Genomic DNA, 18,971 nt, shown 5'->3' on the forward strand with positions numbered 1-18,971 from the left:
AATGTGATTTCTATGTAAATAGTTTTGAGTCTTGTAGATGTTAATTGATGAAGCTAGCTTTAACTACAAAATCCACTGGAAAATTCAGGAATTACAAAGCCACTTAGTGAAACCTTTCTATTCTATAAAACAAACACAGAAAATGCTGGCAACAGTCAGCAGGTCAGACAGTATCGCTGGAGAAAATGGAGTCAACAGTCGGGTTTGGACCCTTGGTCAGAACAATTTTCACAAATGATCCATGCTGAAATTTGTATCTCCTGTTTTCTCCACAGGTGCTGTCTAATTTGCCGAGCATCCCCAACACTCCGTTTTGTTTCGGTTTTTGCAGGTATTGTTGTTTTTTTCTTTTTTTTTACCATATCGAGTATAGCTTCCAATGCACCAATATCGCCGGCCTTCGCAGCTGCACAAGCCAACGAAGGAGTCAGAGCATCACGGATAGCCTCCAGTTCCTATTGTTTTAAAAAATAGCAGCTTGTTACATGTCAAATCATTCAATATTCTTTGATTAAAAAATTTCAAATATTAAAAATATTTTTAGAGAGCAGTACAATATATTAATCATATGAACTAGAAGTTCCTGATCTGATCATTTTGCCACAAAAGCAGTGCAGTTTTAAAGGGGTTTAAAAAAATATTAAGAATGTCAAATAGCAGGGTCAATTTTATAACTATAGTCCGTTACAGCATCTGGACTATAATGTTTACCTCTTTGCAGCTGACACTGAGAGATCTGGCAATTGCTTGAATAAATCGACTGTCTCGAAGAGAAATTTTTGCCTCCCCAAGTGCTGCACTCATTTCTCCTCTCAGGTTTTCAGACAGCATCTGGGAGAAAGTGAAATAAATCCTATTAGTTGCATAATTGTGATTTTGCAACATTCAAGTTAAAGTCTCAAATTAAAACACTCAATTGTTTGCAACATCTGTTAAAGGTGTGCTCAATGCAATTAAGTTATACAAATATGGTTAAGTGAATGCCAAGCAATTAACATTTCAAACTGGACAAAAATATCAGACCAAAATTGAGAAAATAATGGTATGTGAACGATGAACACCATTATTAATGTGCAAATCTCCCAACAACTTATGGTGAGGAAGATATGCCTCATGAATTATGAATCGCAACAAGTTGGCTGGACAATTGCAGCTACTTTTAGCTTTGTGAAAACAGCACCTCATCCTGAATCTACCCATGAATTTCATGAAGTTGTTGCATTTGCCCTTTAAACATGCTACAGAAAATCAAGTCTAGTAATTAACAGTTGAAATGCCCTATTAACAAAATATAATTGCTAATGACTGCCAATCAATCTCCCTCTCCTGGAGAGGGAACAATTAAAAATTTGGAGTCTCATTTCTTCAGTGAATACTTGTTAGGGATTTTAAAAATGTCAAATTTTAAGTTTTTCAATCTTAGTTTTCTTTTCCTTTTTGCCTTTCTTCTTGCCTTTAATCCAATCCTCCTTTGCATCTTTTCATATCTCTTCCTGTACCTGATTTGACATTGATATCATCCACTCCAATTCACCCTCCTTGTTTTATTTCTCAATCCTCAAATCCCATTGCTTACAAAAATATTCTGTTGTCCCATTGTTTATCAAGGTCCCAGCTGCTTTTGCCATGCTCACAATTGGCTCACAATTCCAGCAACTAAACAGATTGAAAAGATTTTCAGCCAAGGGTGCAGGAAAAAGTCTAATCAACCAGACATGCTATGAACCTGCTGCTCCAACAAACTCTAGTCCATTATATTTGTCACAGGAACTTCCACACCCATGAAGAGGCAGATTTTCCTCTTGGGCATGGATACTTGAGTGTAAATCAACCAAAGAAAATCAAGTGAGGAGAACTGTACATGTTTACCAAAATCCTTTTAATTTTCCACCAATAAACTTACACTGACTAAAATTTGTCCAGTCTTGTTTCTCATGCACTCCTATTTGATTTTCCTCTACCTGGTGTACTCAGGTCATCCTTTCCACCCAAGCACAATAATATGCTTTAAATACTCTAAGTACACCGCTACAACTAGTAGCTCATTTCATTCACTTAAAGATCAGGTTGTACATTTGGATCAGAAAATCAAAGAGCTTTTTTCCTTTGATTTAATTAATAGTCGTATTCTCTTCATGTGAAAGGAATTTCTACACATATTTCTCTCTTCTCAATTGTATACTTAATTGAAGTTTTGTAAAAAATTTTCCTTCAAAAGGGAATCAACTGAAGCGACAGGTAAAAGAGATAAAGGGACTACAACTGAATTCATTGGAAATGCGGAATTTCAGAGAAAAAGTTCAATTTCACTCCTTAAAAGATATGCCTTTTTATAACAATAAAATATGCTAATACATGAAGGCTTATGCTAAAACAGAGCTAAATGAATTTGCCACACCAGAAATCAAGGTTATTTATTGACTCCGCAGAGACATTTATACATTGTAATCTCTCCATTCTGGAAATCTATTGTCCAGAACACCAGTTGTCTGAAATTTTTTCTGAGTAGGACCTAGCAATTCCTAGTATGGAATAAATGCCTGCTCCCTCGATGTCACTGACATCATTTTAGTACAGCACTTTGGGATAGGAAACACAGAAGATATTTGGATAAGTAAAACCATTTTTATCACTGCTTTATAGTGTTTTACGTTTCAGGTAAATATTTATATCTACGATGTTTTCCAGTTCACACAGTTGTGGTTCAGCATTCTAATGTCATTCTATAATTCAGAAAATTCTGAGATTCAGAAACGACTTGGACCCACGCATTTAGGATTGGAGAGGTTAGTGTGTCACTAAACTTTTATAGTGTTGTTTAACTATAAAATATATTACTAGCTTAAGTTTCCTGTAAACTTGCACTGAATTCTGGCATAACTTGCTGCTCACCCCTTCCTTCCTTCATCTTTCAGCTTTTTCCCCATATTAAATGGGGTCACCACAATACTGGTTGATCATTCCTCATTTCAACTATCACACTTTTAGATTTGGAGGGTGGTTTTACAGCTGGGTGCCATGCTACAGCTAACCCTCATTTATCTAGGCTGGGGTCAATGCACACTGGTCTGCCTGCACCAGTGGCTGGGTTCTTTCGTGACCAACAAGTCCTGAAGTGGCACTTGAACTTGGGGCCTTCTGGCTCAGAGGCAGGAAAACTACCCACTGAGCCACTCCAGCTGCTATGTCTACTCCATTTAAAGAAATTCCAGGTCACTATGTGATTCTAAATGAAAGCCCTCCTCCTCACACAGATCAATTCTTCAGGGACAGAAACATAAAAAAAACTGTGTAACCTACATTGTATTTGTTCATGGGATGTGGGTATCACTGGCCAGGCCAGCATTTATTATCCATCCCTATACAGTGCTCTGTAACATTACACACGAACATGTCCTGTGACATATCATATGCCAGATTCTTATCTTGTTCGGCTATTGCCAATAACAAACTACAGACTTGATTTTTAGGTGCCATTGGGGCACGGATCAGAGGCAGATGAATGATAAAATTAGTTCCATCAGCCTGCATGCCAGTCCAATCTACCCCAGGGCCATTTTTGTGGAAGTGGGATGGGTGGTGGCTGATCCAATTTGTTAACAGTTAATTAAGGTCAATTCAAGGAGGTTGGCTGGGATTTTCCAATAGTTTCTTGCTTGGAGACGGCCTCTTGGCAGCAGGCCTGCGCTCCATGCAGGTCCAGCAGACCTCTCTGCCTACCTGAATGCCACTGCAGCCACAGGCCATCATATAGAGGGGCACCCCCTCCACAGTGGAAGTCTGGCTGAAATAGCCATTTTTATGTTTTAAATTTAAAACAGTTGGAGAGAGGGCACCTCCATTTTAAGCACCCTCACCTTCACTTAGCTTATACTGGAACAAATGCTCCTTTCTAGCTGGAAAGCCTCCTGCTTCAAAAGCCTGCACTTAATAGGATAGCAAGTCCACCCTTTGGCGATTAATTGGCTGTCCCAGGGAAAATCCCACGAAAACGGACTTCTGACCCACATTTCAGCCTGACAGAAGTGTTCAGAAGCCCACTGGGACAATCCAGCCCAAGGTGTTTCACTGCAGGGATGGAGGGGAAAAGATATTTACCAATGAGCTATTGGACAGTCCTTGCAGTGAACAGCTCAAGAAAAATATGGTGCAAATCCTTTGAGGGAGATGCCTGCTCATCAGAGCTAAAAAGTAAGCTTTTAGAAAGTATGTGTGTGCACAGCGCTGGAACATTATTTTTGACTGAAACACATTACCTTCCTCTTTTCTTGTATCTTCAGTTCAGTCTTACCCAGTACATAGGACAGTTTGGCCAAAGCAGCTTCAGGTGTCATATCACATCCAGGAATGAGACCTACATCAGTGAGAGCCTGAAATCGAAAGTTCACGGGACTTAAAACAAGTTCCAGCTAAAATAAGAGGAAGAGCACATGATGAAATCAGTCTGAAAGAGATTGAAATATAGGCCTCTAAGTATAAATTCTTGGAATTAATGCTAAATAAGTCCAACACAGAGCGACTTAAGATAATTTGAGCCAATTCTCTGTTGCATCCGGTCCTGTAATCAGCTGGAGTGACAGATTCAATGGTATACCTTGTGTCATCAAGCCACAGACAAAACAGGAACACGGGAGTGCATTGTGCTCCACCCAACCATCTTTTAAATGGTTGTGCCAACAGAGCAGCTGAAGAATTCTATTAACTGGTAATAATTTTACTTTTTTGTTAATTGACAGGTAGTTGAAAACAGAAATCAAGGTAATAGCAGTTCTATGATCAACACATTTGATTAAGCCAAATTACAGCTGATGTTATTACCCTTCATCAAGCATAAATGGGGCAGAAGTAACCCAGAAATGAGGTGGTCACTCTCACCAATGCTCTCACCTCCAACATCTTGGCTAGGGGCTTTAGAACTTGTTTTAAAAATTTATTCTTTCATAGGATGTGGGCATCATTGGCAAAGTCAGCATTTGTTGCCCATCCCTAATTGCCCTCCAGAGCAGTTAAGAGTCAACCACATTGTGGGTCTGAAGTCACATGTAGGCCAGACCAAGTAAGGATGGAGAGTGCTTTCCCTAAAGGACATTTGTGAACCAAATGGGTTTGCACAATAACTGATGATAGTTTCATGGTCACCATTACTGATACTGGCTTTCAATTGTAGATTTTAAAAATTAATTGAACTTATTAATTGTGTTTAAATTCCAACAGCTACTGTGGCAGGATTTGAACCCAGTGCATTATTCTCCTATTTCTGAGCTTGCTAGCACGTGGCACTGGGAGTAATCCGGAGATTATAACCAGAGAGGTCTTGCTTTTTAGTCTACTGCCTAACTCCCTGAATTCTTGATGCAAGACCTCATCCCTCTTTCTACCTATGTCATTGGTACCAATATGTGCCATGACCTCTGCCTTATCACCCTCCCCCTTCAGGATGCCCTGCAGTTGTTCAGTTACATTCCAGACCCTGGCACCAGGGAGGGAACATACCATCCCGGAGTCACGTTGACAGCCTATTTGCTCCCCTGACTATAGAATCCCCTATTATTGCTTTCCTCCCCTCCGATACACAGGCTCCATATGGTTCCAGAAGCTTGGCTCTGTCTGCACTCCCTGGAGGAACTAGCGCCCTCATCAGCCTCCAAAATGGAATACTGATTTGTGAGCAGGACCCCAGGGGATTCCTGAACTACCTGCCTGTTTCTCTTGGACTGCCTGGTGGTCACCCGTTCCCTTCCTTCAAGTCCCTTCAGCTGCAGTGTGGACACCTCTCTAACTGTGCTGTCCATGATGCTCTCAGACTCATGGATGCTCCATGAGAGTCACCAGCTCTGAAACCCCGAGCTTCCAGGAACTGGACACATTTCCTGCACACATGCTGGTCCCAGGCACCAGAAATGTCCCTGGCTTCCCACACGGAGTACGAGAAGCATACCATGGCTTTGAGCTCTCCTGCCATGACTTATCCCTTTAAATTAAACCTTTTAAATCAATTACTCTAGGGCCCTTCCTGATCTTCGTTACTATAGAATATACAAACTATAAACCACAAAAAGACCATAAACTATTAGCGGTTAAAGTAGTAAATACTTACCCGACCTGACCCACTACTTACCAGTCATTCCTTTCCCTTGTAGCCTCTATTGCTGCAGCAGGGAAAGACTACTCTCTGAAGATTTAAGTTGGATATCCTAGAAAAAAAATGTAAAGAGCATCTCTTCCCCTATGTACCGAATTCCCATTGTGCACCAAATTGCCAATACGCACACCAACTCTGGCTGTATCTCACTCACGGTGAGCTCTCTCCCCTGTTCGTGTGCAAGCACACTGTAGCATTAGCCTCGGCCTCTGAATTACTGGTCCAGCGACATTACCACAATGCCACCATCTTCCCATGCTGGAGTAACTGCCTGCTTCAGGTAATTGGTCACTTGTAATAAGCAAATTGGGGTACAAAGAACCCCAAGTGCAATTTAAAAGTACTTTTGAAGTGTTGTGACTGTTGGAATGTAGGAAATGTAGCAGCCAAGTTGCATATTGCAATCTCCTACAAACAGCAATGTGACAATGACCAAATAACCTTTTTTTGTGATGTTGACTGAGGGATAAATATTGGCCAGAACACTAGGTAACACTTCTGCTATTTTTCAAAATAGTGCCTTGGGATCTTTTACATCCACCCCAAAAGGGCAGACTGGGCCACTGATCAACTTTTCATCCGAAAAATGGCATCTCTGACAGTATAGCACTGGGGTTTCAGCTTTGGTTTTTGTACTCATGACCTGGAGTGCTACGTGAACCACAGTCTTCTGACTCAGACGCAAGAGTGTGCCATCAGCTTCCACCACTGGTGGGTGCTGTAGCTGCACCCTTCTATTATTACTGGCATGACAGGGGAGCTACCTCCAGCATGGTGATAATCCCAGGGTTGGAAAACCAATGTGGTCAAGGTTAGCATCTCAGAAGGCAGCAGAATTGCTTGCTTTATTGTCTGCCTCATTCCCTCTGCCACCACAGTCCAGAGAAAAGCCCAGATCATAATGTTCAGTTACTTAAAGAACCATGGTGCAGACTTATTTAATCTTTAAAAAACAGAAAACCATTTTCTAATTCAATCAACCTTTGGAGGAGCAAATAATGAGCGAAGGGCAACAATATCTACCCCTGTGTTCCCCAGCTGATGTTCTACCCATTAAAATGAATAGATGAAAAATCCTGTTCTGGAGGGCACAGCAATGGAAAATCCTAGCCATAATATTTAAGATCAGTGACTCACCTTCCCTGTTGCATATGATTGACTAACAGAGCCCCTCAAACACTGAGTGCAATTTACTATCAACACTCCACGATCAACAGCTTTCTTAAATTCCTCCAATATATCAGGACGATTATCTGGAGCATTCCCTGTTCCATAGGTCTCCAATACAATTCCTTCCATTGGTGGTTGCAGAAATGCTCGCACCTGAAAAGATGATGTAGCTATAAATGGACACAAACTTCATAAAACAGATTCCTTGCTATGTCTTTCAGTATTACTGAACTCTACTGCATCAAAACAATTGTAAAATCTAAATGAAGTTTTCACTTTTAACCACTAAATTAATCCTTTGAAAGTAAAATTACATCTTATCTGCACAATTAAGATGACGGCAGAAAGTTCATATCGTAAAAAGGTCAGAGCCTGGGAATTCACCTCATGATTCTCCAAAGTCTGCCCACCATCTATAAGGGAAAAGTCAGGTGTGTGATTTTTTTTTTTAAATTCATTCACGGGATGTGGGCTTTGCTGGCTGGGCCAGCATTTATTACCCATCCCTAGCTGCACTTGAGAAGGTGATGGTGAGCTGCCTCCTTGAACTGCTGTAGTCCATGTGGTGTAGATATACCCACAGTGCTGTTAGGAAGGGAGTTCCAGCATTTTGGCCCGGATGAACGTAGTTCCAACAACAAGCTCAACACCACCCAATACAAAGTAGACTGTTGATCGGCATCCCATCCGCTACCTCAAATGTTTACAATCTCCACTACCAGCAGACAGTGACACAATTGTTTATCACCTACAAAATGCAATGTAGCCACTCACCAAGGCTCCTTTCACAACATTTTCCAAATACGCAACCTCCACCATCTGGAAGAACAATAGCACAGGAACACCCCGTGCAAGTTCCTCTCACTTGCCATCCTGACTTGGAATTATATCATTGTTCCTTCACAGTCACTGGAACTCCCTCACAAACAGCACTATGGACGTACCTACACCACACGGACTGCATGGTTCAAGAAGATGGCTCGCTACCACCTGCTTAAGGGCAATAAGTGCTGACCCTGCCTGTGACACTCGCAACCCATGAACAAATACAAAAAGGGTCAACCAACAGCTAACACTATACCAAATCTACACTACGTACTCATACTTCAGAAGCTGTTTGTAAGTGATTCCCACAATTTCATGGTCAACATGATTAAAATGGAATAGCTCTAAAATAACATACTCTTATGTAGGACATATTGATCAAGGTGTGGAATAGATGCCAAAAGCAGTAAAAGTGGCAATGCCCCAGCAACTTCAATTATCCTAAGCATGGATTCATTTTGTGAAGTCTAATATACCTTACATCAATCAATAAGAACATTTGCACTTTGAGAAACCTGTAGCCATCCAGCTATTATCAATCTTTCCTGTGTAACCGGAAATTGAATGACAACCATGGACTTGACGACCTGGAAATTTTGGGGTCTTTGGTTCATTGTTGCAAGTATAGTGCAGAACTGCAGGCCATCTGCATTGACCTCATTCCAGATTCCAGGTATGGGATCATTTAAGTTGTTAGGAGCATGCAAGGGGGCTTCAAGGGGACTTGGACAGGCTAAGTGAATGAACAAGAACATGACCATTGGGATATAATATGAATACGTGTGAAGTTATCCACTTTGGTAGAAAAAACAGAAAAGGCAGAGTATTTCTTAAATGGAGAGAGATTGGGAAGCATTGATGTCCAAATGGACCTGGGTGTCCTTGTTCATGAGTCACTTTAAGCTAGCATGCAGGTGCAGCAAGCAATTAGGAAGGAAAATAGCATTGTGGCCTTCAACGCAAGGGATTTGAGTACAGGAGTAAATATGTCTTGCTGAAATTGTATACAGCCTTGTTGAGATCACACCTGGAGTATTGTGTACTGTTTTGGTCTCCTTACCTAAGGAAGGATATAATTGCCATAGAAGGAGTGCAAGGAAGGTTCACCAGACTAATCCCTGGGATGGCGGGATTGTCTTAAGAGATTGAGGAAACTGAACTGTATTCTCTAGAGTTTCAAAGAACGAGAGGTGAATTCATTAAAACGTACAGAATTCTTACAGGATGTAGCAGGGTAAATTTGGATAGGATGATCCCCTTCATCCAGGGGACTCTAGAACCAGGACTCTAGAACCAGGGGACAGAGTTTCAGAATAAGGAGCAGGCCATTTAAGACTGAGCTGAGCAGGAACATCTTCACTCAAAGGGTGGTGAGTCTTTGGAATTCTCTATCTAGAGGCCTCTGGAAGTTCAATCATTGAGCATGTTCAAGGCAGACATCGATAGATTTCTAGATACTAATGACATCAAGAGATATGGAGGTAGCACAGGAAGGTGGTAGTTGATCAGGCATGATCTAAATGAATGGCGGAGCATGTTCGACAAGCCAGATGGCCTACTCCTGCTCTTATGTTCCTATTTATATAACCGAAATGGGTGGATATGTAGCCACATGCCCCATCACAGCACTCTGCAGGGAGCTAGAGGCCCTTACGGGGTCAAAGGTTAAAGAGTACAAAATTATTTGTTCCTGCAGGGGAACAAAACTGATAACTGAGTCCTCTTCGGCTTTGCTCCCACTGGTGTTTGGAGCCTAATGGAAACACTGGCTGGAATTTCCTACTTGCCCGACAATGTCCCTTAGGCTCCCCACTCCTCAAAGCTAACAGCAGACTTCAGAGGGACAAGTGGAAAAGTTGTCTACTTCCACCCACCCCACCCTCATTGAAATTTGGGTCAAAATGTACATGGGTGGATAACTGGCAGATTCAGATGTTGCCATTCCCTTTCTTCCTCAATGATTTTCCTAGGATGCACCCTCTCTTTCTACCAAAATTGCAAGACTCAAGACTCGTGCCCAGTGTCCTATTCCCAGGCCTCTGCCAGTGAGGTTATGCAACCTGCCATTTGGCACAGAGTATGATCTTGCTTAATGATGTTCCCTCCACATGAGGAAGCACCTTAAAAACAGCTATTTATTCTGTTGCCACATCAATTTTGTAATTACACAGATAAGGGGCTCAGATGCAAATTTCATTCAAATCAATTGAAAAAGATGTGCATTCTTTGGAGATGATTTTACATGGGTATAGCTGTAAGACAGCAGCAGAGCTTCGGAATAAGCTTGCTCCCGAATATTGTTGCAAAAACATCAGCTGTTTTGTCAAGTCCAAGCAACAAGTTTATATAACAAACCTTTGCTGCAATCAAAAATTAATATAGAAAACAATTAAATATTTTTATGACAGTTCAATTAGATAATTGACCTCTTAAAAATTGATGCAGAATTATATATTAACAAAAGTAGTGACTCAAGGGTGTCGACCTGAATTCTTAGTTTTGTATTCTGCTCACCAGATTTTGTAAATCTTGGCCCAGTTCATCCAACTTCAATACACATTTCTTTGTCATTTCAATGCAGAGCAATTTTGCTTACTTTCAAATAATTTTTTTGTCACTTCTATATCATATCTCATGCTGGCGTTACCAATACCAGGCCTTTTGCCATTGTTCCCATCACCACCACTTTAAAAATACAAGTATTACTTATGCCTCTTATTAACTCTAATACGTAGAACAGGACTTTATTGGCTCTGCCTCAGGACAAGAAACACCGGGCAGGCTTTAAAAATGCCAGAAGGGACCCGATTCTAGAATTCCTGCCCGCATTCCTGCTGACAGCCATTTTTCAGTAGTGTGGGATAAAGGTGTGGGGCTGCAGACCCACATGCTATCGTCACACCCTGTCAGGTCCATAGTGGAGCTGGGCATTTCAGACATCCAGCAATTTTCATGGAGTTGGGCCCATTCCTGAAAGCAACGTGGTATACAGCAGAGGTGTTGTAAATCATGGGGGAACCCTAGCCTGGAGTCAGGAACCTTTTGACTTCAAAAGGTGCTGCAAACTTCACGTCATAATTAATTGCTGTATAATAAGTTAAATATGTCTTTAATGCAGTGATTGATGATAGAACTTTGTTCTTATAAGTGATCATTAAAATGGCCAGTATCGTGAAAGTTGTAAGTCTTCAGATGCATTAGAGTACATTATCAACTGGGTAAACTGTTCTTCTGCACTGAATATTGCTATTCAGATTTGACAGCGTCAAGTGTCCCCTGTAATTTAGTCTTTTCATTGACCAACTCAGGTCGCTGTTTCCCTGCTTCAGAACTTGAACAGGTGTCTGAGTTCTTTGAATGACTTCAAATCTTAAATGTATTCAGCTCTGGAGGTTTTGTTTATACAGTCCTGAAATGGAATACCATTATGAATGCTTGGCAACGCTCCAAACCCCAATAATGGATTTAGCTCAGCAGAGGTTGTTGATAACAGCTGTCAAGGGGACAATTAATTTGTTTATCTTGATGGTTTTATAACTACATAATAGAATTGTGGCTTTTTTTGAAGTGGCTTTGAATGACTGTTCATTTTTATAGTTTTTTGAGTACCTCAAAGAATTCCCAATGTTATTGCAGGGCTCAAGAGTTCTGAACATAGTAGATACTGGATGAGTGGGCATTGGCTGAGTGGTGGGGGTTAAATGAGGGGTGATACGAGGGCATGGAAAGCAATCGTAGAATATGGAGGCCCATGAGCGGTTTGGGGGTAATGGGGGTGGGTAGGGCATGGGTGAGGGAACATACCAGGTAAGGGTGCCTCACACTTATCTGCTGAACTGGGCCGATGTCCCAGGTAATGGAGGAGGGTCTTCTAATCTGCCTGCCTCGGTATCCACCCATCTCCGTTTCTGCCTGGGCCCTGCTGTGGAAGAGGCCAACACCAACTCCAGCCTGCCCCTAACTCAGTGGGGTGAAAATACGTTGGGCGTGCATCACCACCCAGGAGATGGGATCATGACATTCCTAACTCCAGTCTTGAAGGGAAAAATGCAGCCTGTAATTTCAATTCCATTTTGATCATTCAATTATCTTTAATTAGTTACCGTGGCAAGTGTGATTCCTGGGAATAACCTTATCAGTCCCACATTTCGATTCATATCGGTGTGCACCATAAACTTTTTAGTTGCATTTGGTCTCCAGACGGTGTCCCAGTTGACTAAAGAAAACAAACACAATTTCACTGCACTTGCAGTTTAAAAAACAGAAAGAAAAAATTGCACTAATTAGTTAGTGTGAGAGAGAGAGAGAGAGGAGAGAATCAATGGCTTATTGTCTGGTTCCCACGGTGTGACAAGTGGTGTGCCACAGTGATCAGTGCTGGGGCGTCAACTCCACAATTTATATAAACGATTTGGATGAAGGGACAAATGTTATGGTTGCTAAATGTGATAACACAAAGTTAGGTAGGAAAATAAGTTGTGAAGGGGACTTAACGAGGCTACAAAAGGATAAAGATAGGTTAGGTGAGTAGGCAAAGATCTGGCAAATAGAGTATAATGAAGGAAAGTGTTTGGCTGTCCATTGTGGCAGGGCGAATAAAAAAGAGGCATATTATCTAAGCAGAGAGATATCGTAGAGCTCTGAGATGCATGGGGATCTGGGTGACCTGGCACATGAAATCACGAAAGGTTAATATGTAAGGGCAGCAAGTAATTAGCAAAACTAATAGAATGTTATCATATTCAACTCCCCTTGCAATAAACAAGAGCAGGGAGGTTACACTTCAGTTATACAGAGCATTGGTGAGACCACACCTGGAGTACTGTGTACAGTATTGGTCTCCTTATTTAAGGAAAGATTGAACTACTTCTATTGCATTTATGAGAAGGTTTACCAGATTAATACCTGGAATGGGTGAGTTATCTTATGAGGAGAGGCTCAACAGACTACATTTGTATCTGCTGGGATTTAGAAGTGTAAGAAGTAACTTAATTGAAATGTATAAAGACCCTGAGCGATCCTGACAGGGTGGATGTGGAGAAGATGTTTCTTTTTTGTGGGAAAATCTAGAATTTGGGGTAATTGTTCCAAAATAAGGGGTCACCCATTTAGGGCAGAGATGAGGATTTTTTTTTCCTCTCAGGGGTTTAAGAGGCTTTGGAACTCTCTTCCTGAAAAGGTAGTTGAGGCAGGGTCCTTGAATATCTTTCAGGCAGAGGTAGATAGATTTTTGATAAGCAAGGGGGTGAAAGGTTATCAGGGGAAGGCAGGAATATGAGGTTAAAATCAGATCAGCCATGATCTTATTGAATGGTGGAGCAGGTTCGAGGGGCTGTGGCCTACTGCTCCTAATTCATATGTTTTTCTGCTCTATCCAACACTGGTTTTCAGAGCCAGTTTTAAATTCATTTCTCCATGTATTTCCTGGAGGGACTTCAATAGGCAGGCCTTGCATCCAAAATCCATTTTGCTTTCCTCTCAGAGACTTTGACACCCCCTGAGAAAAAAATTAATAGGAGATGGTCTTGGGGTGTAGTTGGTTGGGGGACAGTTTCAATTGCCTTCACAGAAACAATGATTTAAAAGTCCAGCCTTTTGCATTTTTATGCCTTCCTTTCAAGCATCTCTGTTTGAAGTTGGCCTTGACACCTCCCCAGGTGTGAAATGCCATGTCCTCTCAGAACAGGTCTGTCGGTATAATCCACATAGGAAAAGGTCCCTTTGCAATATCAGCCATCTTCTGATCACTGTCTTTTCTTGTATTTTTTTTTAAAAACAGGTCTTCTTTAAACAGTTCAATGTGTCTGTAGTTAGTTATAGGTTGTGGGCTGCTCTCGCTCTGACATCACGTAGGCTGTCTCACTGACACCTCCCACCCACCCAAAATGAAATAACATTCATTCTCATTTCATTACAAAGAAAAAACAAATATAAAACAACAAACACACTTACTCCCATTCATTCTCAGCCTTAGTCAATACCAGAACAACCCAAATCTGTTTTAGGCCTTGCATAACCTGCTTGAACATTGGTTCTTTTTATTCTTTCAGGTGGTTGGTTACATTCATTTACAGATTAGCTTGGTATCAGGGTTTCAAAGTTGCCTTACCTCTCATGGTAGTCATCTCTGGTCAGTAACCCTGTGTCTGTCCCTTGCTGTAATGCTGGATTAGGTATCATCTACAGGGCTTGACTGTTAGCCCCCAAATTGCTAATTACAGCCAAGCTGTTCTGGAACAAAAACAGAATTACCTGGAAAAACTCAGCAGGTCTGGCAGCATCAGCGGAGAAGAAAAGAGTTGACATTTCAAGTCCTCATGACCCTTCAACAGAACTAGTTCTGGAGCATACTGTGCCTTTCCCTGGTCCTAGCCTCGTGCTATCTTCCACAAAGGCTGTCACTATGCAAGTTTGTTTGGCTGTTGGACTGAGCTGTTCTTGTCAGGCTTAACTGTTTCATATCCATCTCCACAACTCATGATTTACTGGTTCAAACCCCAGGTATTTTTACAGATTTAACTGTGCGGAGGTTAGTGGATTATGCTTTGACATTCACCTGTATGGATTCTGTTCTGGTACTACACTTCGAGAGTTTTACATCAATACATCTCCTGGAACATTACCACCTCCAAGTGGATGTTCAGCTCCTGCTGTACTCCCTTGTGGCTCTTCAAATGGGTGAGGCACCTCCCTCACTATCTGCTTTTCTGTTTGGGAATTCCTCTCTGTTTAGATCTACCTTGAGGCTGCCTGACAAACAGGCCATTGACCTATTCTTCTTTTTAAACTTCATAGGCCCCTCATGGACCTCTTGTTTCTGCTGGCCTGTCTTTGGCTCTTTTAACTTCAAGTGGCTCTGCAGCTAGGTGGAGCATCTCCCTCACGGTTTCATTATTTGTCTTGGAACTCCCCTGGTCCCCATTTAATTCTGCATAAAAAATCTACTAACCCAATTTCCAGGTCATTCTCTTGCCAATTTTAAATTCTACTGATTCTTCCTGGACCTTCATTGACTCTACAGGCCTAACTTTCGCCTTTTTAAATTCAGGCAGCTGTTTCTTAGCTGTTCCAACCCTTACAGGTTCTATCATCTCTTTTTGGGTCTCTGAACATCCTTCAGCTCTCTGCACCCCTGCAGAATTTTGCTGAATATTCCTAGCCTCTTCAATTGCAAGTATCCCTTGCCTAGTTACTCGAATCTTTGCAGGCTTCATTGCCCCCTTTAAGGCCTCTGAACCACTCTTAGTTCCCTATATTCGTATAGATCCCCGACTGGCTTCCTCCAGCCCTTGGTTTCTTTTGATTCAAGTGATTTGGTAGGGGGGAGCTTTTAAAGAAAATTAGGAGAGCAAAAAGGAAGCATGAAAAAACGTTGGCAGGTAAAATAAAGAAAAATGCAAAGTTATTTTTCGTATATTAAGAGTAAAAGGATAACTAGGAATAGGGCCCATTAAGGACCATAGTGGTAATTTGTGTGTGGAGCCAGAAGACGTAGGTAGGTTTCTAAATGATTATTTTGCGTTGGTGTTCACAAGTGAGAGGGACGACGTGGGTTTGGAAATCAGGCAGAAGGACTGAGATATAATTAAAGAAATTAGCATAGAAAGGGAGGAGGTTCTAAGTGGTACAGCAGGCTTAAAAGTAGATAAATCTCCAGGCCCGGATGAAATGTATCCCGGGCTGTTGAGTAAGGCAAGGGAAGAGATAGGGGCACTGGCAATAATTTTAAATACCTCTCTAGCCACAGGAGAGTTGCCAGAGGACAGCCAATGTGGTCCGGTCATTCAAAAAGGGAGGAAGGGATAAACTAGGGAACTACAGGCCAGTCAGTCTAACCTCAGTGGTGGGGAAACTATTGGAAGCAACTCTGAGGAACAGAATTAATCTACACTTGGAGAGGCAGGGATTAATCAAGGACAGCCAGCATGGTCTTGTTAAGGGGAGGTCATGTCTGACCAATTTGATTGAATTTTTCGAAGAGGTGACCAGGTGTATAGATGAAGGCAATGCACTTGACATAGTCTACTTGGACTTCAGCAAGACTATTGATAAGATCCCGCATGGGCGACTGATAACGAAGGTAAGAGCCCATGGAATCCAAGGCTATTTGGCAAATTGGATTCAAAATTGGCTGAGTGGCAGGAAGCAGAGGGTGATGGTCGAGGGGTGTTTTCGTGACTGGATGCCTGTGTCCAGTGGATTGGTGTGGCAAATGGAATTTAATCTGGATAAGTGTGAGGTGATGCACTTGGGCAGGACAAACGAGGCATGGAGAATACACAATGAATGGCAGGACCCTGGGAAGTACCGAGGATCAGAGGGGCCTTGGTGCGCGTGTCCAACGGCCCGTTAAGGTAGTGGCACAGGTAGATAAGGTGATTAAGGCAGCATATGGGATACTTGCCTTTATTAGCCAAGGCACAGAATATAAGAACATGGAGGTTATGCTGGAACTGTATAAAATGCTGGTTAGGCCACAGCTAGGGTATTACGTGCAGTTCTGGAATCTGCATTATAGGTAGGACATGATTGCACGAGAGAGTGCACAAAGGTGATTTACCAGGATGTTGTCTGGGCTGGAGAGCTTCAGTTTTGAGGACAGATTGGATAGATTGGGATTATTTTCCCTGGAGCAGAGGAGATTGAGGGGGGGGACATGATTGAGGCATATTAAATTGAGGAGCATAGATAGGGTAGATAGGAAGGAACTTTTCCCCTTGGTGGAGGGATCAATAGCCAGAGGGCATAGATTTAAGGCAAAGGGCAGGAAGTTTAGAGGGGATGTGAGGAAGAATTTTTTCACCCAGAGGGTGGTGGGAATCTGGAACTCTGCCTGGAAGGGTGGTAGAGGCTATGGGCCTAGAGCTGGCAATGGGATTAGAACAGTTAGGTTACATGTTTGACCGTCAAAGACTCGATGGGCCGAAGGGCCTTTTTCTGTGCTGTAGACCTCCATGACGCTTACATTTTCTAATTCTTGGAGTTCTAACTCTTTTCATCTCTGCTCTAGCTGCATTCTTGCCAATTTTATCTCTTTTCATAGTCTTGCCTTAGGTTCGCAATCTAATGCTCTAGCCATGCATTTTAATACCATACATTTTACAACTTTCGGGGAAAATTCTATGTCTTGGTCAGATTAGGCCAGATACAAATCATTGAGCTTCTTTGGCACGGTAAGATGAATGTGTACAACAGATGTTATGATTGGACTCACTTAACCCAAGCCATATGACTTATCTTTAGATAATATAAAGAACCATAGCAGTGGATTACTGTACTCTGCCTAAACAAGATGATTTATAACTGACTTCCAACTAACTTTCGGCATTACTAACCTCTTCACTTCCATAAAAGAACTACAGCATTCTATTTCACAACCTGACCCTATTCAAGTCATTCCTGTTTCAAGATGCCTTTGCTCGACTGTTTTATCTCTCTCACTTCACACCAGAAAAGGGATAAAGGACTTTCCAACACAATGATTTCTGATGTATTTTGTGATAGCTGAGACAATTTAGTAGGGTTAAGTATGATATATGGCACAGAAACAGGCCATTCAGTCATGGTGGCATTTCTGCTCCACTCAAGAATCCTCCAATCTTCCCTCATCTTAATATATCACCAGTAACCATCTAGTCCCTTCTCTGTCATATGCTTGTCTGGTTTATTCTTAATTGCATCTGTACTATTTGCTTCAACCATTCTTTGTGGTAGGAAGTTCCACATTATTACTATTCTTTGGGTAAAGCATCTTCTGACTTTCCTATTTTATTTCTTGGTGACTATTTTATATTGAGGGTTTCTAGTTTTGCTCTTCCTCATCAGTAGAAACATTTCCTCTGTACCCATTCTACCAAAGCCTTTCATAATTTTAAAGGACCTCTCAGCCACCTCTTAATATGTATACCCACGCATTTCTGGTATCATCCTTGATAATCTTCTCTGCACCCTCTCCAGTGCCTCCATCTCTTTTTAAAAAATATGGTGACTAGAACTACACACAGTACACACAGTATCAAGGTTGATACTTCCATATTTTTCAATTCTACCCCTCTACAAATATAGCCTAATGTTTGGTTTGCTTTATTTTAATGGCCTCGCCAACTAGTTGTGCAACTTGTACTGATCGGTGTATTTGTCCTTCCAAGTACCTTTGTTCCCCTACTCCACCTAGATTCTCACCCTAATGAATTGCGTATTTTTTTTTTTAGAGTCTTAAGGGAAAACACCATCAGCACTAGCTTTCGAGTATCTGAACTTATTAAATCATAGAAAGATACCACTCGGCAGGCAGTTGCTTGGCCCATTGTGCTTGTGCCTGCTCTTTGGTAGAACTGTTCAGGTAATCTCGATCCACTGTCCCTCTCCCAAGCTCTGCAAACCTCTCCCCCTCAAGAATCTATCCAATTCAACCCCAAATTTCACCACTGAATCTGATTACACCACCGCCCCCCCAACACCCCAGCCCATGTCAAAGTCCCTTTTTAGCTTGAGAACACACTATGCTTAAAAACCAAACAAGTAACTTCACTTCTCAAATTCTTTCTATTGAGAAATGGACTAATAAGCAATAAGTAACAAACAAAAAGTTTATTTTCCTTAGAACAAATGTGGTTAAGGGGAAATTTGAAAGAGGTGTAGAAGACTGACAGGTTTTGATCAGGTAGACAAATACTGATCCCATTAGCTAATGGTAGAAGGATGAAGGGACACAGATTTAAGGGTTGAACAAGAAATACTATTGAATGAGGAAGAGTTTTTTTTTATTAGTGAGTGGCAATGATCCTGGAACTCTGCCTATGAGGTTGATGGAAGTGAAGACCATTATGATTTC

At 41.6% G+C, this 18,971-nt stretch overlaps 1 protein-coding gene across 8 annotated transcripts in view; it reads right to left on the reverse strand.

Moving 5' to 3' along the window:
* The window catches only part of LOC121292617 (60 kDa lysophospholipase-like), a 124,085-nt gene that overhangs the window by 37,799 nt on the left and 67,315 nt on the right, over positions 1-18,971 (reverse strand). For all 8 annotated transcript variants that reach the window (XR_005946300.1, XR_005946301.1, XR_005946302.1 and 5 more), the window contains 5 exons: positions 12,241-12,353; positions 7,280-7,465; positions 4,257-4,370; positions 712-831; positions 360-455 (listed from right to left, as the gene is read on the reverse strand). Coding sequence is in view for 5 of the 8 variants with exons in the window: in XM_041214815.1 (XP_041070749.1) it covers positions 360-455; positions 712-831; positions 4,257-4,370; positions 7,280-7,465; positions 12,241-12,353 (629 nt within the window). In the remaining 3 variants the exon portion in view is untranslated. The remainder of the gene's footprint in view (positions 1-359; positions 456-711; positions 832-4,256; positions 4,371-7,279; positions 7,466-12,240; positions 12,354-18,971) is intronic.

This window comes from Carcharodon carcharias, chromosome 20 (assembly GCF_017639515.1).
Source record: "Carcharodon carcharias isolate sCarCar2 chromosome 20, sCarCar2.pri, whole genome shotgun sequence".
Lineage (NCBI taxonomy): Eukaryota > Metazoa > Chordata > Chondrichthyes > Lamniformes > Lamnidae > Carcharodon > Carcharodon carcharias.